At 45.0% G+C, this 23,551-nt stretch overlaps 1 protein-coding gene across 2 annotated transcripts in view; it reads right to left on the reverse strand.

Moving 5' to 3' along the window:
• The window catches only part of NRG2 (neuregulin 2), a 98,155-nt gene extending 75,779 nt beyond the window's left edge, over positions 1–22,376 (reverse strand). For both annotated transcript variants that reach the window (XM_032196747.1, XM_032196746.1), the window contains exon 1: positions 22,241–22,376. In XM_032196747.1, coding sequence (XP_032052638.1) covers positions 22,241–22,259 — 19 coding nt within the window. In that variant the 5' untranslated portion in view covers positions 22,260–22,376. The remainder of the gene's footprint in view (positions 1–22,240) is intronic.
• Positions 22,377–23,551: the final 1,175 nt, after the last annotated feature.

A 23,551-nucleotide genomic window follows, 5' to 3' on the forward strand; every position in this document is an offset into this window, starting at 1 on the left:
CAGTGGTGAAACAAGGGTGAACAGAAAACAAAAGGTAACATAATGGCGGCCTTAGTAGAAGGAGCCTTTGGAGTTCAACATGGATAGGGAATTATTGGACTCACTTTACATTGAGCTGCAGATCACAAGGTGGGAGCTTTCACCAAACTTGCAAACAGATCCTGCACAACACAAACAACTTAAGGTGAAAACCAGAGTTCTGAACAAAGATGGTTGTTGAGCAAGAAGTTATTAATAGTGCTGGGTTTTATCCCAGAAATATTGCGTAAAGTAGGACAATTCACATCCCTTCTCTGTGCTTCCATTTCCTCTCTCAAAGATCCCATTTAATATATTTGAGGCAGGGACTGTGTCTTGTTATGACTCTGTGCTGTGAATAGCACAAGGGGAACAATGCTGCAATCAAGACCTCTGGATGCCACCACAAGCACCAATTATAAGCAGCAGTGACAACAAGCAGAAGGAGTTTGGGATCCAAGGAAGACCTGAGAAAAGACAAGACATAATGTGGGATTCATTGTGTATTATAACCATGGATGGTTCTCATCTCCATAAAGAGTGACAGGGAAAATCAAGGAAGTAGCTGAGCTAGACAACAGAGAAGACTCTACGCAGACACCCCAGCTTAAGCAAAACTCCTCCAGAGCCATTCCTTCCATTCTTCTGTCTGACTGCTACTCCCCTTCACCATCTCCCCAAGCTATCCTTGAATAGCTCCTTTAACAGCCAAGGAATGCAAACACCTAGAAGTGCACAAAGGTGATGTTCAGGGGGCTGAGAAACAGTTCAAAGAAACTGAAGAAAAGAGTAAGGTATCCTCTGCTGGGGAAAATTCTTGTACAAAATGGACAATCTAAATACACTGTGCAAGTGAGTTTCTGATAAACATGTAAGAGGTGCAGCATTGCTGATGAACTCTCCTGGAAAGGCCTGGATGGACCCTTACCACCTTCAGCACCCACAGAACCAATCTGGAAAGGCCCAAAGACAGGGTTTAGGTGGATAAGAAATCACAGGATTGCAAGAATGAGATTGGAGGAAAACTACAGAAGTTGAGCAGACCACATCCCTGCCCTGAGGTGGGATCAGCCCTGTAGCATCCATCCAACTCACTACAATCCAGACACAAACAATCTGCCATTACATGTCTACACTGCATCCCACAGAGTACCCTGGGACCTGGATGACCTCAAGGATTCCACAACCTCTCCAACAGGCAACGCAAGATCCCCTCCAGGAAAAGGCCTACAGTCCCTAAAAGAAATGCTGTCAGCACAAGGGCATACTAGTTGGCAGTTGACAGGGAATCCTGCCACATTATCAGTTGTGACCAGTCAGGGAATTTTGGCCCCCAACATGCAAAAGAGATGTTCCACCACTTCCCAGAGATGTAGCTCAACTCTTTTTGTCTTTCAATACTTTAAACTGCCACTCCTTTCTGTTTTCTTGTCCATGCCAGCTGCTACCAACCACAGGTAAAACCAGAATCACTCATTTTTGCCCTTCCAATCTCAACTCACGCTGGCTGCGAGATGCATTATTGTTTTTCTTTTCTTTGCAAAATCAGTGACCTTGAAAGCTCTGAACAGCGCTCTTAGGACCCAGTCTCACCCTCCTTTCATTTCTGCAAATGTTGAACACCTCTCATATCTCACTGATGTGCTCCAGGCAGTCCTATCCTCGTTAAACTGAGAGTCTGGATCATCTTCTCAGACAAGGACCTGAATATTGGTGCTTCTTTTCTGGTTTTCTGCCAGTTTGGAATGGTGCAACAAGAGCTCCACTATCACACAGAGATCAGAAATACTTCAGTGCTGCTTTGAGACTGTGTTGCTCTCTGGTCACACTCTCCCTGGGACTGGAGAATGTAGAAGATGTGCTTCCTCTCATACTCACACTTCATGAAAAATGACTGCACTTCACCCTCATGTCCTGTCTGTCCCTGCAGTGGCAGCTCCTCCATCTGATCATTAGGCCTGAAAGACCGAGGGAAGAAAGCCTTTCTGCTCAACTAGGTTCTGCTGTTTGCATTTACAGGACACCTGTGCACATGCAGAGGAAGGCTGATAGTCTTCACAACCCCACATGCCCTTACCCACCCTTTTTCAACAGACAGGCTCATGGCTGATGGCCATATGATGGCTCCATGATGGCCATATCTGTGCTGTGTTGAGCCTGACACAAAGGATACTTCTGCAGCTGCACAGGCAGAGGAAGAGTTGGTGACCCTGGCTCTGTTTCAACACTTTCCACCTGGCCTGACTGAAAACCACATTTGATCTAATCTCTTGAGAGTAAGCAAAGGCCAAGAGAAGGGAGCATGGCTGGTAGAGACTGTTACTGGCTGTAGAGGAATAAGGAACTAAGGAAGAAGTTGTATGGAGTAGTAGGACCCAGAGGAAAGTGGGAGTTTGCTGCTCTATTTTTCCCTTTGCCATATCTACTTATGGTGGTCCCTTCAGCCTCACTGACCCATGTAATGGAGGACATTCCTAGCCCTGTGCACCTGGCATGAGCACAGCACATTTCATGAGTGCAGTCAAGGGCCACTGACTCCCTTTTGGTATTTTGCCTAGAGCCCATATGCCTCCATAGACAGGAATGACAACAAACTGACACCCATTCCATTCTGTCTCTCCCACAAAATCCAGGCCCAGAAGGGAACCATGACCTTGGGGATAAGCAGGACCCTATTGCACAACTGCATCTTAATGTGCCACATGGCAAGCAAGAGTGCAGGCAACAGGACAGGAGCATCAGGCCTGTGCCACATGGTACAAGATATGTGTTTTACTAGGTTGTGCTCTTCTTTGAAAAGCCTCATAGACTTCATATGGCTACAACCAGCCAAAGTTACTACAAATGTGTGCATAATTCTCCTCTGACCATCAAGAATCTCAAGAAATTTATCATGGTTGCTAACACTCAACCCATTGGACTATATTCCTCTACTATTACTGTACACTAAATCCCCTAACTAACTATACTGTGACTCCCCTAAATTGTGTTTAGAGCCCCATGGAAATGCAGAGGAGGTTAACTATGCACAGTTCACCATGAAGGGCAGCAATTGGCAAGACTAGCTCCCAACACTGTGCTCTCCTTCGCTCCCCTGACAATTTGACACACTGCTGTTTATTCTAATCCATTGTTCATGGTCCTCCACCCAGTTTTCAGCCCATGTGATGCTCTCCTGTCCCTACCAACTGGAATTAATTTGGGGTGACAGGATTTTATGAAGTGCTCTGTATCTGAAAACTTTACTTCAATCTAAGTACTGGCAAAGTATTACCTGCTTTCATACAGATATTTTGGCATTTTAACAGACACACAGAGTAAACAAGCAAGCCATCACGTTTTTCTGGGGCAGTTGGCTTGTAATTCCTGGCTCTCTCAGTGATCCTATGAATAACCAGATGACCTTGAGAAGGAGATATTGGTCTGCAAGGACTGTTTATCAACATAAACATTATTCACACATAATTCCCTTCCACTTCTAAATTTTCTTGTAAAGCTGATGCTGCTAAAAAGCTTAGCTGAACTTAGGTCAAGAAAAGATGGCTTTTGAAAGACTTCCAGTGGTTCATTTGCAATGAGGAATAAATCATTTCAGTTGTGATGAGTCCTTAAGCAGCCAGCTCTATTACCAGAGAGAGCTTTGGACAACTCCAGCAGTGAAGAAGGACAAGGCTTTAGTGATACATGAGGACTCGTGACAGACAAAAAATGCAGCCAGGAAAGACCGCCACGCTGCAGAGGGGCTGCCATGTTGGGTGAGACAACGCTCCTTGCTAGACCTCCATTTCATGGCAGCAAGTATCACTTACTCCTCTTGAACAACTTCTCAGTAGGGAAGTCTTCTGCATTCTCTCAAGGACAGAGCTGTTGTTTCTGCCCTGATGCCCAAAGGCTTATAACCCCCCATACAGTTTTATCCTAGCTAATCCAGCTAACAGCATGCCTATGCTTCATACAAAAGTCTTGCCCTTTCTGCCAGTCCCACTATGCCTCATTTACGTGACTTTCTGTGTCCCTTTGTCTTTCAGAGACCTCAAGTTTCAACCCTGTGTGGGGCACAAGTTGTTTCCAGGGTCCCTTCCAGAACTCTCAAATGCAGAGGCCCTTCCACATCCACACACTGTTCTTGCAAGAGCCTCAGTAATGCTCTACATGTAAAACACCAGCAGTCTTTTAACTGTGTCACTGAGGGCACAAGACCTCTGTCCACCGCCAGAAGCAGTGCTGGGGACCACCACCATGCTTCCAGCTCAAACTGGCACAGTCCACCTGTGCTCTGTAGTCAGGTCCCCTGAGGACCATCTGCCTCCAGCCTCTCTGAGACCTGATGTGGTGGGGCTGAGACAGTATTTGAGGGGTGGATTTGAAGAGAAGGCTTTAGGGAACAGTTGGGATATGAATCGTAATGCTCTGGCACATGAGGGTCACAGATGACAGCTAGGATGGCCAGTCTGATAAGCTCATGGTAAGGAATGTATTTGTGGTCTACAAACCAAAATACCACACGTACACACAACTCCCACAGCATACCACCCCAGTCATTCAGCCAGCTCACGTGGACCATGAGTGTAGCACAGAAGGGCTGTTGACTTGGGGTAATTCATCAAATTCAGTCCCAGGCTGCTCTAACAGGTTTGGACTCGAGCAGCTAATCCAAGCCCAAACCTGAGGAAGGGGGACTCCCAACTCAGGCTGTTCTGCAGAGGCTCTGTGTTCAGGGTGGCTTCTCCAGAAGGTACCAACAAACCATAATTAAGGCTCTGCTTTCAACTGGTCTCCCTTTTTCTGGGTAAACAGGAAGCCTGAGTGCACCAGCCTCCTCCCTTCTACCCCCTTGCCTCCCCCTGGTCAGGGTCATTGCCATGCATCATTGACAACCCAGGGCCAGCTTGGAACGGAGCTGCCATCAAAGCTCTTGGCTCCTCGGGTTAGTGCAGCTGCTTAACCGAGTCTACTTGATAACACAAGAGAGGTACTGGCCCACTTTTCTGCAGAATACGAGGGTTTGGGGCAGGAATCTGGTACAGAATAGTTCTTTCCCTTTAAATTCACACCCTATGCCCAGCATGTTTTGCAAGAGCCTCCCTGTGCAGACAAGCCCCGAGGCTTGAGTGCAGAAAAACACCCCTGCTAGGGGAAGCACCCAAGCCATTTTGAGGCCAGGGCTCCTGAGTACTACAATGAGGCACATGCTAAGCTTGCACGTGGCAGAAGAGAAGGAAAAGGCTCAGAGACATGTGGTTCTCCATGAGGGTGAGAAAAGAATTTGTACCAGAGACAATCAGAGTCTCTTCTGACCTGCAGAGAAGACCACAAAGGAAAGCAGGGGAAAGGAGGAGTGGACAGACAGATGAACAAACTCAGCCCAGCTGAGTTGGAAATAATAAATTATGCCTCTCTTTCTCAAAAATGATGATACTGGATTAAATACAATAAGCCGTCCATCCAGAGATGTGTTTGAGGTTTGTTATTACCTGTTGATATTTTGAATATTTAGGCCCCAGAAAGGGTGCATTGTCTTGCTTTGCTGTGATAACAAAGGATAAGAGAAATTGGAGATTCCCAGAAAATAAAGCAAGTACAGCACCTGGGGCTTTACGGGAAATACCAGATTATCACATTTCTGGCAATAACACCAAAACTGTTGGCAGTGCTTCAGATTGCTACTGCTTTTTCTTTTTTTTTTTTTTTTCCTAACCCCCCAAAATGAACAAGACATGTACCTAACCCTGTCATAAAACCAGAGTTGTGACTCATGTCATCTCTCTCAAACACTATGTGACTCAAAACTTTAGTAACACAAAATGTTACAACACGTGAAGTGAGCAATGGTCCTGCTAACACTAGACTTGTTCTTAAAATTGCACGTCCTGCCCACATTTTCTAAGTATAGGGTAGAAAAGGAAACCTCTCCAGAAGCACTAGTAATTGAAACAAACAACTAAATACATGCTATGGAGATAGAGGTGGTTTTGAAATATGTTATTAACATATTTCCATCACACAACATTTCTTTGTCACCTCTTGCTTCACCTTCAGCCCATCAGCAGCTAGAAGCTGCTGGAGCTCTGGATAAGCTCAACCAGAGAAAGAAACAATTCCCTGAAATGCAGGTTAGAAAAGATCTAAACAACAACAGTACTGCAGCTGTTGTCTGCATTATCAGGAAGACACTCGTACACCTTGAAGTTTGCCAGCAGTAGAACTAGAGGTATTATTTAAAAAATTAAAGCCTGGGAAGTCTGTACAGGCTGAGGTGACATGCCCTAGGAAGCATCTGCAGCACCTACACTGTCACTGGCAGCACAGATCAGCATCCCTGAGTCTGCCTTGACAAATGAGCTGAGAGGATCGCTGAAGAGGTAGAAGCATGCACTGTAATCAACGCATATGGGGCTATACACAGCCCAAACTTGTAGCCTGCCTTTACTGCTGCTTCACCTCCTAAGGTATCTAAGCAAATGACAAAAAAGATTGCTCAGGATGTCTTTATGTAGACATATTCTTATGTATGCTCATAAGAGTATACTTACTTACACCAACTCATCCTGTATGCTCAGGATGTCTTCATGTAGCAAGACTCTTCCCTAACTGCAGTAGAGACATCATGCTGACTGGATGAGGACTGTTTGCCCATGGCAACCCTTTTCACTTGACAGCTCTTCTTTGCTTATCAACAAATCTTTATCCTCATGCCTAAAGTGCAGAACCGTCAATCAGGAAAGCTGAATCAGATCCTCAGCCTTGTTAAGGAAAGGGCTGTTGCAGCACGGGTGCCTACACACCACCACTGCAGTACAGGATGGGCACTGTCCTTCACCACCTGCCTTCTGCAGGAAACTCAAGTGTTTATTTAACCTTCGCCCACAAACTTTCCTCCAGATTTTGACAATTTCTTCACCCAGCTACCATTATTACTTGCCACAATGTCTTCCTGAAATCCACCTACAGGATATCCCAAACCAAGATACACAGGAGTTTATCAGTTCTCTTCCTTGATCCTAATGTATCCCCTTCAGACTGCAGAAAAGTCTCCTTATTCCTAATTAGTCTTACTAGCTCTGCTGGCCAGAAAGCAGATGCCCGGGGCTCAGCAGGGTGGGCTGTGGGGAAGACATCCAGAAATAGGCATCCCATCTTCTTGAGATTAACTTCTTAGTTAATCTCAGGATTAACTAAATCAGATTTTGGACAAAGACTTTTCACACCTGGAGGGTGTGAACATTTCCATATGCAAAAGAACATTTCCCAAGACTGTGGGAAATGTTCTTTTGCATAAAGCAAAAGTATGGACATTATTATACATACACTACTTTTGTATGTATAATAATATGTTAATATATAATATGTTAATATTATAATAATAAATGTTCTACAAAAGAACATTTCCCAAGACTGTGGGAAATGTTCTTTTGCATAAAGCAAAAGTATGGACATTATTATACATACACTACTTTTGGTACTGAGTCATCATTTCATGTATTATCCAGGATAATTTCGGTTTTGGACTGAATCTCTTTCTCAACATCATATAACTGGCATCTCTGCAATGCTAGGACCTCTTTTGCGATGCATGCTTTAGCTGTTTGTTACCCAACAACTATCCAGAGATTTCATTATAGCATTCATTAAAGGACCCTCTCACGCAGACACACAGCACAAATACAGATACCTAAATTCATTTATTGACAAATATTAAGCAAAATATACTTCAGCGCCAAAGTTAAGTTCATCGCATTCCTTGTCCTCACCCTCCAGGCAAAAGCCTGAATGAGCAGATGAGATGCGCATGATCTCTGGAAGGGAAACAAACTGCTTCTTGGGTAGCAGCAATCAGGCCTGCCCTGCTCCAGCACCGTAACCTATTGATCCAGGACCTGTTAGCAGGACTTTCTGGATCTGCATCACATTAGCACCTCCATCATTTTTAGGCAGCCAGATTTCACAAGACAAGATAAGCAATTTTCTCTGCTCACAGTAGAAGTCAGCCAGCCTAGCACTGTGATAGTGTGTGATGTAGAAATGACACTGCTATACAAGCTGCTGTGCCCATCAATGAACACATCATGGAGCAGGCATAGCAGCAGTACAGACTGGCTCTGAAAATTTTCTAGCCATGAAAGCCCTGCTTTGCATTGCTGACTGTCTAGCCAAAAGGGAGTGATGTGCCAGCATCCAGCAGTAGCCACTGTATCATATACAAAGCCTCTCCCACCATCAGTATTCCTCTCACTTGCAAATCATGCAATGGAAGTCAGGCATGTGATTTTCTGTTTGTTTTACTTCATAGTGGGTCTGAGGAGGCTTCTCTCCTGCAGAGAGCAGCAAGTTAGCATGTGCATGGCTGAAGCTGGGCACCTCACCAAGCAGAAGAGCTGTGATGGTGTCCAGGTAGAAACAGAGAGCTCTGTCGGTTTCAGAGGGTAACAGCCAACATTGCTACCAGCAGGAAGGTGCTGTCTTCAGTTCAGTCAAAGGTACGCCTTGGATTTTGCACCATGTGCTTTTATGAGGTTTCCCACAGGCAGAAGGCACTTTTTTTCTTTTCTTTTTTTTTCACTGTCATTCTTCTTTTTTGCTTGATAGAGTATCTGCTTTGTGCTTGGTAAATGCAGTGTGTGTCACAGAATCAGAGACTATATTCAAAGAATTGTTAAGATTGGAAAAGACCTTCAAGATCATCTGGTCCAACCACCCCCTTACTACCAATGTCACCCACTAAACCATGCCCCTAAGCACCATGTCCAACCTTTCCTTGAACAACCCCAGGGACAGTGACTCCACCACCTCCCTGGGCAACCCATTCCAATGCCTGGCTGCTCTTTCTGAGAAGAAATGTCTCCTAATTTCCAACCTAAACCTCCCCTGGTGCAACTTGGGGCCATTCCCTCTACTCCTATATCTGTGAGAAGAGGCTGACCCCAGCCCCCCACACCTTCCTTTCAGGTGGTTGTAGAGAGCAATGAGGTCTGCCCTGAGCCTCCTCTTCTCCAGACACAAGGACCCTGGTTCCCTCAGCCACTCCTTGTAGGACTTCTGTTCCAGGCCCTTCACCAGCTTTGTAGCCCTTCTCTGGACATGTTCCAGGGCCTCAATGTCCTTCCTGTAGTGAGGGGCCCAAAGCTGAACACAGCACTTGAGGTGCGGCCTCACCAGAGCAGAGCACAAGGGGACGATCACCTCCCTGGCCCTGCTGGCTACACTACTCCTGACACAAGCCAGGAAGCCGTTGGCCTTCTTGGCTACCTGGGCACACTGCTGGCTCGTGTTCAGGTGAGCATCAACCAGCACCCCCAGATCCTTTTCCTCTGCACAGCTTTCAAGCTACTCTGCCCCAAGCCTGTAGCGCTGCATGGGGTTATTGTGACCAAAGTGCAGGACCCAGCACTTGGCCATGTTGAACCTCATCCCATTGCCCTCTTCCCATTGACCCAACCTGTCCAGGTCCCTCTGCAGGGCCTTCCTACCCTCCAGCAGATCGACACTTCCCCCCAACTTGTCATCTGCAAACTTACTGAGGGTGCACTGAGTTCCCTCATCCAAATCATTAATAAAGATATTAATGAGGATGGGTCCCAACCCCAGTCCCTGGGGAACACCTCTCGTGACTGGTCACCACCTGGATTTCACTCCATTCACCAACATTCTCTGGGCCCGGCCATCCAGCCAGTTTTTAACCCAGCAAAGAGTGTACCTGTCCAAGCCATGGGCTGCCAGCTTCTCCAGGAGAGCACTGTGGGAGACCGTGTCAAAGGCCCTGCCGAATTCTAGGCAGACTATGTCAACAATCTTTCCCTCATCCACCAGGTGGTTCACCTCGTCATAGAAGGAGATGAGGTTGATCAGGCAGGACTCGCCTTTCATGAACGCATGCTGACTGGACCTGATCCTCAGATTGTTGTGCACATGCTGTGTGATTGCACTCAAGATGACCTGTTCCATCACTTTTCCTGGCACCGAGGTCAGGCTGACAGGCCTGTAGTTAGTTCCCTGGGTCCTCCTTACAACCCTTCTTATAGATGGGAGTTATATTAGCAAGTCTGCAGTCATCCAGGACCTCTCCAGATGATAGATGATGGAAAGCAGCCCAGCAATCACATCCACCTACTCCCTCAGCACCCTTGGGTGGATCTCATCTGGCCCCATGCACCTGTGACAGTCCAGGTGGAGTAGCAGGTCTCTAACTGTTTCCACCTGAATCATGGGGGGGTTTCTTCTGCTCCCCATTCCTGACTTCCAGATCAGAAGACTGACTACTCCAAGGATAAGTGGTCGGTCACAACAAGCAGAGATGGCTGTGTGAACACCACACACAGCAGCACACATCAGGGCTGCAGCCCAGCACCAGCTGAGGCAGTAATGAAAAGATCCCCAGTGGGAGAGAGATTCAGCAGGCTGGAAGAGAGAGCACTGGTGAGTCAGTGATACCAAGCAGCTGCTGTTGCTGGCTGGGAGCATCACTGTACTCCAGGTAATCTCTGCACTCGAGGCACAAAAGCTTCGAGCAGATTGCCTGGGGGAGTCCAGTAGCAAAGGGAAAGGAACTCCCCATCCCTTGGACCTTACTCCAGGAGTGCTCAGGTTAAGCCAAGGGGTGGGAAACATCTTGAACATGAAGGGTTATTTTGGTGTGTTTTGAACCAGAGACAAAACTGCTGAGTGGGGGGGCTTTGTCAGTGGTTTCACTGGAGGAAGAGGTGTGCAAGAGGTATACAAGGAGCAACAGAATTGGTACAGGCTTTGCTGGAGTAATCTGCTAGCCAAAACTGAATATCCCCCACACCTCCACAAGGGCTGGAGCACATCAGGAACCAGGGGACTCTTGCAAAGTGCCATGGACTTCAAAGTGGAATGAAAAATTCATGTGAGCACAAACACATGTACACATATACAGTTTTGTAGCTGAAATAAAGTCCCAGCCTTCCAATCAAAAAGCTGTTGAAAGCAAGAGGGTTGGATGCTCAGCTGGTACACATCCTACACAGACTAACAAAGCCAGAAGACTTAGGCCAGAGAAACATCTGTTGAGAACCTGGCTGATAGATTTTAACCTGATTTTACCCTCAAATTAAGCAAATGTGCAAATTCTGACACCAAAAAGAGGTTTCTCTGAAGGGCTTCCAAACGTCAGTGAACAATGTAGGAAATCTGCTTTGAATTTATGGGCGCTCAGTTTTAGCATGGGTTTAAGATAATTTAAATGTTCACTGCTTCCCTGAAGAACACCTTTCTGTCCAACTCATACTTTTGTGTCCGTCTTTCTTTTTCTGAGCTGCCAGCCAGAAGTCTCAGATTTGGAGAGCAAATGCAGTTCCCTTCCCCTCTCACTCACCACCATGCAAAAGAAATCAGCAAGATAATCTGGGCTTTGACTTGCATATGTAGTCAAAAACCTAAGGGCATTGTAAGGGTGAGACAAGCTGTCAAAGAGCTCCAGGACCACTGGCTCCTCGTTAGTGTGATCATCACCATTACTGCATGGAGACAAGCCTTGTGTGTCTTACAGCTCTTCTCTGCAAAGCTTCTCTCCCTCATATTGACAAGTTCTCACCTTCCAGACATGCCTGAACTAAAATTCTTCATAGGGCTGCTGACTGAGTGTGCCAAACCTAATTACCTGAGTTATTAATTACCTAAATGTTTAATTCATCCTGTGATTACATGTATTTGTTGTTACAATTTGGCACACCTCAAAAATGCAGTACCATAACGCTGCCCTTGTCAGAGGGGGACAATCACAGGTCATCTCAGTTCAAAATACAGCTTTCTACCTGGAGTACAACATGGTTTCCAGGATGAGTGTCCATGCAAGTCTTTCACTGCTCAGCATGTTCTCTGGAGATGGTTAAGGACCTTGCAGTTTTGCTCCAATTGGGTCCTTGTGGGTCTAGTGACAGGTTCCCTCATGGACACACATTTCCTAATCATGTGTTTCGTTATTCTGCCCCAGACAAGAGGTCATGCAACACATGACACATGTCTGAACTACAGGTCTTTGCCATCTGAAAATACCTCTACTGCCAGCACATCTTCCACATCCCTGGTGTTGGTGGAGTGTGACCTGCCTCTAGGATTACAGAAGCTAGGGTAACTAGCTTGACACAGCACCAAAGAAACTGTGACAATCAGGAGCTGGGGGGTGCTTTTGCCTGGCTTTCCATTCACCTCCAGCCTCATCCTTAGTGATGATGAGCTGGAGCTATCCCAAAGAATAGCATCAGGTTATCTCACTGATTCCTGGCCTCTGCCCTGAACACAGTCTCCAGCACAGAGCGGACAGCCAGCCCTTGCTGGGAATTCACAGACCAGCAATTTCTTAGCCAAAGGAACCAGCCGTTATTTTTGGTCCTAATCATGAACTGCAAGCTCAGCTGCTCTCAGACTTATGGTCTTCAAGTTCTCTTCAAGAAACACTTTATTTTTCATTGAGCTTTACTTCCAGAAGAGAAGAAGCACATCCAAGCAAGAGCCATATGTGACCCATAGCTCCACATCCTCCCTACAGCCACATTGCTTACTGCAAGAGCACGGCCCTTCTGTAGCAAAGTGTCCAGGCACTGAAAAAGGCACAGGATCATATGATCTCCACACTGAACTCGCCCTTACATACTTGAAAGCATTCATTGAAGTCCCAGGGGAAATGAGGATGAGTTAGAGAAAGAAAAGGCTCTTTTCCCTTCCTCTCGCTGCCCCTGGAGTTATACAGCAGAAATGGGATGCAGGTCCACACACTTACCCTGCCCTGGTGTCCTCCCACCTTCTCCAGTCAGTTTTGAGCTCAAGTATGTGCTTCAGTCCCACTAGAGCCCAGTGCTGAGATGAGACTGGAGATTAGGATAGCACTCTGAGCACAAGGCTAGCAGTCCAGTTGCAGAAAAAAGGATCATGGCAACACAGCTTTCACTTAGCTGCTTTGCAGCTGGAACCTGTCACATTAACAAAGGCAGGAGAATGAGCTGAGGGCATGACCCCAAAGGTCAGCAGCCAGGCTATGCTCAGCCCTTCTCCAGATGTTCCTCTTCTCACCAGGGACTGGCTTTCATGGGTTACTTACATCCACCTCCAAAAAGGGATTGGAAATGATGTGCCCAGGACTCTGACTTGTAAGGTTTTGGATCTACAGTGGGATTTTTTACTAATGGACCACTCTGCTCCATCCTGCTCCCCAGCTAGGAGATCCCAGCCCTGTAGTCTGCCTGAAAGGAGAGAAGGATCATTCCTCAGCCCTGCTGTGTCTCTCTCCTATAACCCTTCTGTTTGTATTAACACATGACACCGTGAGCCACAGGCAGTGGAGGAATAGAGCCACTTGCTCATTTATCAATCCATTCTGCAGGGCTAGCTAACTCCAGCAAAAAGGACCAGAAAGCAGCTGGAAGCAAAAACCTTTTCCTTTACCCCAGCATGAATCACTGGAGCTTGTGACTCAGAACCCCTCCATTCCCAAAGCTCAGCAAGTTACTGCACGTTGCTCTCAGCCACATGGCAATGGCAACAACAGTCCATTAGTTTAGACAGTGGAAATGCTCTAGCGAAAATATGCGTGTGGACAGATCCTGGAGTACAGCTGACAGCTGGTACCTTGTATGTCTGGGTGTTTATAGAAAACAAAACTGCTACTGTAGGATATCCGCTGTGGGTTATCCCTCTTATAAACAAACCTTTTGGTTAATCTTTCTATGAGCTCCTTGGAACTGGTATATTTCCTACAAACAGAAGACTAAGAACAACTCAAGAGCATGTTCACCCTGTGATGTAGATGGAACTCATTCAGAAGTACCCTAACCAGCAGTGAAGTAGCTATGTTGGTTGCAGTACTGTTGAGTAACTCCAACAGCATGAACTTCCACCATGAAGCCTGCACCTGGTATCTGCAAGGAACCTTCAAATCCCTCACTGAGCTCTGTATTAACATGGCAGCACTCTAAAGCACCCCATGCTGGTAGACCTGGCTAACATACACCTGCTTGTGCTTCAATACAACAACTGCCTCATGCTCAGGAGTGCTCTTCCTCCCTAAGACCCCTGGAATTTCAATCACAATGCCTTTCTACATAACCCTTCTATCAAATCCTGACTCATCTGAGAACTGAGGTCAAGCTGGTTCCTACTGAAAAATGAGACACTCTCTGCAGAGACTCCACCTGCTCTCCAAACAGTTTTCTAGTATGAACCTTTGCCATGGGCAGCTCAAGAAAACAGCACCATTCCTGTACCGCTGGCCTTATTAGCACTGACAAACAACAAAAGCTCAGTGCACACGCAATGTTTTCCTCACCCCCAAGTAAAAATAAGAGAGAATGTCTGGAATTGCTGGAGAATTTAACCAGCCGAATGCTTTACATTTCTCTGGTCTTTTCTCCCCAAGCAACCTCACAGAAGTACAGACGAAGCTCAGACTGTCCAGTCTCACAGCCCTTCCCTTTACAATTTGCCACTTGCCTACCTTGCTACCAAGACTTCCTTCCTTTTGTTGCTACTCTTGCCTGTCTCCCCAGGAAGGCTGGTGCACTGGCCTCCACCTCCACTGCCAAAGCCGTGGTGTTTGCTCCTCCCCATTCTATTCTAACTTTTGCATTCTCACTGGTCATTTTGGCCCAGTTCTCCAAAGTCTACCACAGAACTTCCAGAGCGAGAGATGGCACCTTCTTTTCCATCCCCCAGTCTTGCTTTAGTATCATGTCTTTGACTGCCCCTAGCCATCCACATCTGATAAAGTTCCATCATCTCTTGCAGTGAGGAAACTTTCTTACAGACATGAACTTTGCCAGCACTACAGGAACACTATACATTTATTTGTCAGTCAGTTGCTACATTCTGCAGCTCACATCGCCCCTGCAGGGTGTGCCTGCCACATGTGCACAGTGGGACACAGTCTGTCTATCTTTCAGTGTATGTTACATACATCTAAAAGAGGGATCCTGATGGTGCTTCTTCATAGGTGGACATCATCTCCCTCTGGAGGCCTCCAAAGGTTGTTCCACTGGCTAAATCTGGAGCCAAGGCACTCACTTTAGGACAGTTTTGTGACTAGAGGCATACAAATGTGAATTTAGGTTAAAGGTAGCCCTTGTACTCAAAACAAAGCTATAGCACTTCACATGAGATCAGCTAGCTTCTTGTCCACATTCACATAAGCCACAAAATCATGTTAAAAGCTGCAGTGGAAGAACCTTCTCCTTGCCTAAGTTTGAGAGTCCTCAGGGGAAGCATAGCACCTTATTATACATCAGTGCTCTTTCCTGAAACTACTGTTTCAGCTCTCTTGATCAATAAGAATTTTTTGTTGTTGTTGCTTTAATTTCCTGGCAGTGACTAGCTCTATACACTGGGCAGTTGCCTTAAACCACCCGGAACTGTCCTGGGGATCTCTACAGAGCATGCCACGAAGGGCTGACTAGGGGAAACTTCTTATGCAGAGATCTATGAGCACAAAAGTTAGATCAAGACTATCAGAATGCTACAGGTAATAAAGTTTGGCCCTCAGCAACCATAAATGGGTAAAGAATACAGCATGAAGAAAGAAAGCTTTTCTTCTATAATAATCTCCTGAGTCTCCTCTACACTGGCAAACTGAAATGCATGTTCCTGTCACCTGAGAGTCTGTTTAAGCCTTATTGTAGGTTCCTCTTCTGCCATTTGGTTTCAGAGGGGTCAGCACACTCCATTTACATGGAAATATTACAACCTGGGAAAAAATAGAGAACACAAATTGCAGTGGCCTTCCAGTTCCTTGTTTTGTGCCAGGCCTAAGCTTTTACATCAGCCTGAGCATGCTGGAAAGGCAGTCAGAGGTCCAGACACAAGATGAAAAAGTAGAGTCCATGGGATACTCAGCTACCTGGAGTGAAAGTCTACGTACCAGGACTGTGGCATCTGTTCAGAAGAGCATTGGGGGAGGAATTCTTCCCTTCTAAAAGTCCTTTTGGGAAGTCACCACTGTAGTACCCTTTAGACTATGCAGGAAAAGAGACCTACACTAGGAGAAGGTGTTCACAAATTCCACCTGTCCCAGCCAACCCAAATCAAAGTGGGATTTCATTGAGAAACACCACAGGCAACCAACCAACCGTCTTCTTCTGATGGCCATACAGAGCAAACAGTGGGCAACCTCTGCAGCAATATAAAACAAAGGAATGATCTGTGTCTAAGTAATCTACTAACAGATGTAATAAAAGGAATCTGTTCATGCTGCATAAGTATAACCCTGAACCTTTGTTTTCTTTGGCTACACAGGAAGTACAGGAAGGATCAATGCAATCATTCCCCATTCCACTCTGCAGCCATTGCTAGAGTAAAGGTGTTTTGCACTCTGGTCAAACTGACTTGTTGTGGGATATATATATATATGTGATAAAACACCCTCACAATGCACTTCAGCAGAGGACTAGATTGTCAGCACATGTAACTCCACAGGTGAAAGTTCTCTTTACCTATCTCCTCTGGAGCAGGGAGCTACTGCAGAGCTTTGATGCAGCACTAGAAAACAGAATGGTCTAACCCCTCAGCTCATGCCTGGTCCTTTCCCCTACATGCAGCCCCACAGCCCTGCCATGGTCCAGGAGGTTCAAGGCAGGTGGTTGTTCTCTTGGCAGTCTCAGTGCACATCATTCCCCAGCTGTGCCCAATCTTCTCAATCCCCCCAGCCCCTCCATCTTGCTCACAATAGAGGAGATGCCCGTGATACAGGCACTGTATCATCCTATCTGTGCACTTAAGGGGAAGGATTGTCCCTGCCAATGGCTGTGAGACAGCCCTCACTCCCTGCATGTTGCAGAACCCCTTAGGCAAATCCAGTCATCTTCAAGCAGCTGCTTCCTCTGCTTGGTGCTTCTGAGCTCTCCATCCCAAAGCTATCCCAAAAGTCTCCTCCCAGATCCCACAGTAGCAGCTAAGTTCTGATGTCACAAGTAGGAGACCATGCTTGAGGTCAGACCACCACTGCATGAGCACCCACTGCCATCCTGGCAGTTCTGGGGCAGAGCCCACAAAAGACCCTATGCCCAGGGCACAACTGGGTGGTGAACAGAGCTGGCTGGCTGTGCTCCGAGGAAAGGCATGAAAAAGACTAGGAGCAAATAAATCCTGATACCAGTGTGAAGACAAAGCAAGCCTGTTCAGGTCAAGAGTATTCTCAAGCACCATGGTAGTACGACCAAGAGCAGAACGGCATCCAGACAAGTGAAGAGCTACACTGTCTGACAGATTCCTCCAGGAACTGGTCCAGCTTGTAACTTCTCAATGCTGATAAAACATGAAGTCCTGACAGAGCTGCTGCTCTGTCCAAATACATTGCCAGATAAACTACAGATAAGAAACAGCCAGGGATAATCCCTCCCTGATACCATGACAGAGAATGAAATAACACTGTGCTGCTTTACCATCAAATCTTCTGTCTCTCTCCAAGACAGTTCTCACATTTCCCCAGTTTCTACTCCCCATTTACTCAGGAATCAAACCTTATCAGTTAAAGGCAATCTAGACATTTTATACCAGCAACATCTTAAGTATTGCCTTGCTCATTCAGCAAGAACAGTCAGATCTTCTCTAAAGAATAGCCCAGTTTCTCTAATAAGCGTATCAGCAGAGTGAAGTTTTGTTATCCACATCTTTATCTGCAACCCAATGCAGTTACCACAAAAAGTGAGGCTTTAACTTAAATCTGAAAGAGTTGGTCTATCTCAAGGAAAAGTTCCTATGATCCTCCAAAATAGTAGCTTTTGATATTTACCTCAAGAAGAAGCAAGAAAACAACCAAACAACAAAGCACAACACACCAGAACCCCCAGAGAATTAGCACAACGCCCCTCAATTACCATATCACTGTGACAGGAGCTGAATGCTGCTGTTTTTAAACAGTACATTGCCCTGTACTCTTGGGCTTTGGATATTAAAAAAGAAGAAAAGTTCAAGAAGGAAGCAGACCTGTAACAGCATGTAATATGAATGAGATGCAGAGATTTCCACACTTGCCTGACAAATGCTCCCTATCATTTGCACCAATTCAGGCAACCCACAAGTACCTTCCTGCTGGCTTTCTTGCTTCTGTCTTCTTCCTTTAAGTAAAATTTGTTAAAAAAGGGAAGTACCTTTTCCTGGGTCAGGTTCTCTTTCCCCTTTTTTCCCTTCTTTGTTCTTTTTGCTCTTTCCTTTCCCTTTTTTCTTGTTCTCGGACATTCTGCACAACTGTTTACAGTCTCAGGAAAAGACAGTCCACACCAGATCTATATGCCCCACAACTGCTACTCCAAATGTTACTTGCCAGCTGCAACTTCCGACTGTTCTTATATTGTTTCTGACACTGACAACACCCACCACTGGGTGGAGAAGCAAAACTTTAACTATTTGCTCACTGCTCCCAGTTATCTGAAAAGATGCACTGGGTTACAGTGGGAGGACCAAGGGAGTAGTGCTACAGTGTGAGAGCAGCTCTTCTGAGAGTGTCTTGGACACATTAAGTCCAGAGATGTTTTTCTGTTGCTGACTGTCTCTGGCTACAAATAAGTTCTGAACAGCTTCTGGAGCATTGTGGAAGTAAGTGCTTGGGGCAACTCCTGAGGTCCAAACTTCAGTGATAAGTGAGAAGCAGTGAGGTCTAAGAAAAAGAGTAGAGGGTTGCAACCCATTCTCATTCTGTTTCTACCCAGCAAAGGGATTACGCTTGCCTTTCTCCTCATATTGCTGCTCCCACCATAAACAGCAATTTCACCTGGTCTTGCACCCAGATCTTTGTTGTCCCAGAAGGTCTTTCTAAAAGGAAGCAATAGCTGGAGAGAGCCTTACCTGCATTTCTCGTATCTGTCTTCACTCTCTGGGAGCTCAAGGTGGCTGATAAAGCCCATGTCTCATCTGCTTAGGGGTTAACAAAGCCCTTTTCCACAAGTCCAACATGTGATGAGTGACTCAGCCCAATCCCCTTCAGTAGGACAGGCCATGCTGACATTGCCTCAAAAGTCCATCAGGATCCCCAGCTGGAAAGCTCCAGAGTATAGTCAGATCATTCCCAGATGCAGCTATGGGCTTCAAAGGCCCAAAGAGCCATAAGCCATAAGGCACTGGGTAACATAGTAAATCCAGTTATCCATGAATCAAATCCAGTTCTAAGCATGTGAGTAAAACATATCTTACGGAGAAGCACTCCTGCCTGGTGCATGGACATCAAGAAATGAAGGAGCTATCATCCCCCTTGGGATTTTCTCCCAGCGGTTAATCACCCTCATTGTTAAAAATGTCCGCCTGCTTTGAAGTAGAGTATCTGGCTTCACTGTCTGGCTATTGTTTTTTCTCTGTTTTCTCCTCTATATTAAAAAGCCCTTCAGCAACTGGTATTTTCTCCCATGGAAGTACTTTACACACTGTAATCAAGTTATCCCTCAATCTTATTTTTGATAAGCTAAACAGATGAAGCTTTTTTCCATTGCTTGCTGTAATGGCATTTTCTCCAGCTCAGGGATCGTATTCACGGCTATCCCATTTTGCAATCCTAATTAAGCTAAGAACACAAAAAAACAGGCACTATTCCATTCTCTTGTGTACAGAGGCAAAAACAGAGGCAAAATCCCTGTTGCCACCCCTTCCTGGCCATTTTAACATCCAAGAGTCACATTCAGGCACCACGCTGCACAAGGAAAATCTGTTCTCTTATGTTTCTACTGCTGCTCCTACCAAGTCCTGGCTCTGAAGGATGCAGTTCTCCTGCTCTCTAACTAGGATGAATTTCTTGCTCTTTCATAGCACTCCTCTCTGTGGTAAAGCTTCATTTTGTTTGAAATCAGCCAGTATGCTAGCCATTCAGATCACCCTCTCCTGCTTCTTTCTTCCCATTGCTGCTTGAAACTCCAACAGTCTCTGTGTCAGCTTGCTCATTTTTCCACCAGTGATCTCATGTTCACCTCCAAGTTGCTAGTGACAATGATCTCACTAGAAACACTTCACAGAACAATGAACTGCCTGACAGCAACAACTTTTTGGTATATGCTAGTTGGTTGCTTCTTTGCCTGTAAGTGAGATACAGTTGAAAACTTAAAACACTTATTTTCTATTATTTTGCAATTTGAATGTAGGACATCACCAGACTGAGTACATTGTATACAGCATGAAGAGAAGCTAACAGGTATACACTGGCAAGTACCTACGCAAACTTGCTTTGAACGCTTAGGTAAGAGCTACCAAGCCTGTTCATTGGGAGTTTGAGTCTGATAGACGTTGTTTAACATCCTCTGTGGATTTTTGGTCACAGGACAGTAGCCCATCATATTGTTTCTTTTCTGAATACAGAATAATGGTGATTACTGACTACTTTGCATTTTCTAAGTCATTACAAATGAAATTTCCATATGTTTATTTCATTATTTAACTCATAACTATACTCCATATTACTAATATGTTTCTAGGGTCCCTTAATTCTGTAGCTGTATCTGATAGACAGTTTCCCTCTAGATGTTTTTAGCTTGTCCTCTATATACCATATCTCCAGATGCATGTGGATTGCTACCTATTTTTCTCTTTTCAAAATTTGTTCATATTTATTGGCTCCAGTTGCTGCTTTCATTGCTAACAAGCTCAGATGACTATTAGCTAAACTTTGTCCTCCTTCTTGACTCAGAAATCTCAACTTTTTTGGCCTCTGCTCAAAGAGCTTCCAGTTCTTACATACATTTTCCTGTGGATGTTTCAATACTCAATCAATTTTGCTCAATTTTCCTCAGCCTTGGGAAACTGGTTTCTTTGAATCCTCAAGAGTGTCTTACATGTATTTATGTTTAGGACTCTCCTCTGCTAGCCCATATGAATGAAAATCCATCATGGTCACTTGCCCAATGTAAACCACCAGTGATTAATTCAGCCATCAAAATGAATAAGCCAGCATTTATCAGACATAATGAGGCCCAGACACAGTTTCCTTTCCTCAGCGTGATAACCTAGTGTTAGATCTGCAGAGTTTTGAGAGACTTTGATGTTTCAGCAATAGGTTTCTTGCAAGCATATCTCCTGAATGGAGACATCTCTCATAAAAGAAAAAATAAAAATAAATAAACAGAAAACCCAACATATTTACCCCCTCCTTTTTTATCTTCTACAATTTTATTTTCATCTTGAACTATCTTCTACCACAGGTTCCTTCACATGAAGATTGCAGTTTTTTTGCTTCCCTCCCATCCCCATCATTCCTCAAGATAAACTATAGCTCTTCCACCACTTGGGCAAATACATACCTTCATTTCAGTTAAAGACTCAAAGTTTCTTGTGTTTGGATCAGGTTTGTTAAAGTTAACAACTGCAGTAAAGATACCCTACTTTTTTTTTTCCCCCTCTATTTCAAAGTAATGAATAATCAAGGATTTTCTTTCATTGAACAGTGTTCAAAGGGTGACACTATGCACAGAAACAGACAGTACAGCCTCAGAGTCAGAAGATAAAAGTGACAAAGTCTAAGAAGCAAAAGTGGAAGTATCTGGCCTGGCACCACTATCCTAAACAGCCTAGAGCATGTGAAAGGAAGAAACATCAGCAACAACACCCCAAATGTGTATTTTTGTACCTTGGCAGTGATCACAGACCCACCTGTGACAGACAAGGAATATTATATGCAAATCAATTTTAGTCTTGGCAGGTGTGCATCTTGTATATCTTATCCAAGTGGCTGGCCCCTGTCCCAGGGTGGGGACCCACCCCTCTAGATCTAGCTTTAGCATCACAAACATATGGAATATACTCTCTCCTGAACAATCCTGACACACGAACATATGGGCTAAATCCAGCAAGCACTTCAGTCCTCATGTGAATATTCTGATATAATAAAACCTATGGGAAAGGTATTTCAGTCCCACATGTCTCATCTGACAGTCTGCATATACCTTATGCTATTACCTAATAGCATTTAGTGCATATTTATTTAAACAGTCTTATGGAGAGTTACAACCTGAAACACAATCAACAAGCATTTTTTTCTAGTCTTTACAATTCCTGTACAACTTTAAGCTTAACAAACAGGAGGCATATAATTACACAAAAGATTGAGCCATAACATAAGTGCAGCTGATTCTCGTATGAAATACAGCATACTGATTTTACAACACACTGTGAGCAGCAGAGTGAGTTTACCAGGCAGAATGTCCTTATCCTCATTATAATTTGCCTATATGCCAGCCTAATAAATTTAGGCTCCTTAATAATCCCCAGGAAGTCAGAACCAAGACCACGTGAAAGAGAACCTCCCTACCTCTTCCCACACACAGCATCCATTGCAGTCAGCAGCTGTTAAATGAATTCTTCAAACAAAAATCCCAGATCGGCTCGGTGGAGAACGGAGTCCGCAGCTAAGAGTCACGCTGCTGCATTGCATACTGGCTTCTTTTCTGGGAGGATATAAGGCACCACTCCCATGCAGAACAGCAGTGTGCACTCCAGGGGAAAACAGCGTAGCTTGCAATAGCAAGGTCTGTGTCTGGAAAAAAAATATTAATACAGTATCCCCTGGCCTGATGGAGACATAAAAAAGAAAAGAAAAAAAAAAAAGAATAAAAAGCAAAAAAAGACCTGACCCATCAGTGCTACTTGATATTTGCTGAAACCCAGTCAGCAAGCCCACTCCAGTTCCTCTGGTCTCCAAATTTCAGAAGCAAAGGCAGGCGTGCACACTCCACAAGCTTCTGAGACTGTATTTATGGCAGCAATCTTGGGAGCACAATGACCCATTTTAAATCGTAGCATTTTCAAAAGCTCTTGGTATTGGCTTAACTCTGCTCTCACTGGTATCACCAGGAGGTGGCCGTCAACTTCAGGGGAACCTCTGTGTAACATTACATGGTCCATACCTTGAACTGTCATCACCCATTTAACAGTGGAGTCAACACAAAATTGATGTTAGCCAGAAATACTTATACGTTATTTCTAGAGAAGTAGAATAAAGGAAGATACAATGAGACTGTACCTGTCAGCATCCTTTTGCTTTATCAAGGCAATCAGCTGGATACCATTTCTCCATGGCCCTGTTCCTACAAAACACTGCAGCCTTTGCAGAAAGACTATGACATCATGAGAGCAGCAAAGCTCAGGCTCCTGACCCAGCTTGATCTGGAGGGACAGCAAATTGGAGATACACAAAATCCTATCAGCAGGGTCTTTGAAGCAAAGCTATTTGGAAGTAGTACAGCCTCCCTGTCATCGAGGCACAGACAGCACCTCCAGGAGCAGGGTCAGAAAAAAGATCCTGGGGTTATCTACTCAAAACAAGCATCTTGTTCCAGAAGGAATGACATTGGCACTGGCTGGATCATCAGTTCAATAAAAGTTGTGCTACAGCTTTGTCTGCTGGAACGTATTTTTCATGGAAAATATCATCCTTTTTTTTACACCTCTTGCTGCCACATCTTTTGTTGCCATTCAGGTTAAAGGAAAATCAAACAGCAAAACCTTATTTGTTCAATAAGGGCACAAATAAATTCCATCTGAACATCACTTGATGTCTCTCTTTCACAAAAGGCATTTTGCCACACTCATGTTTCACATCTGCACACTCCTTAGTCCAGCC

The sequence above is a fragment of the Aythya fuligula genome, chromosome 14 (genome assembly GCF_009819795.1).
Source record: "Aythya fuligula isolate bAytFul2 chromosome 14, bAytFul2.pri, whole genome shotgun sequence".
NCBI lineage: Eukaryota > Metazoa > Chordata > Aves > Anseriformes > Anatidae > Aythya > Aythya fuligula.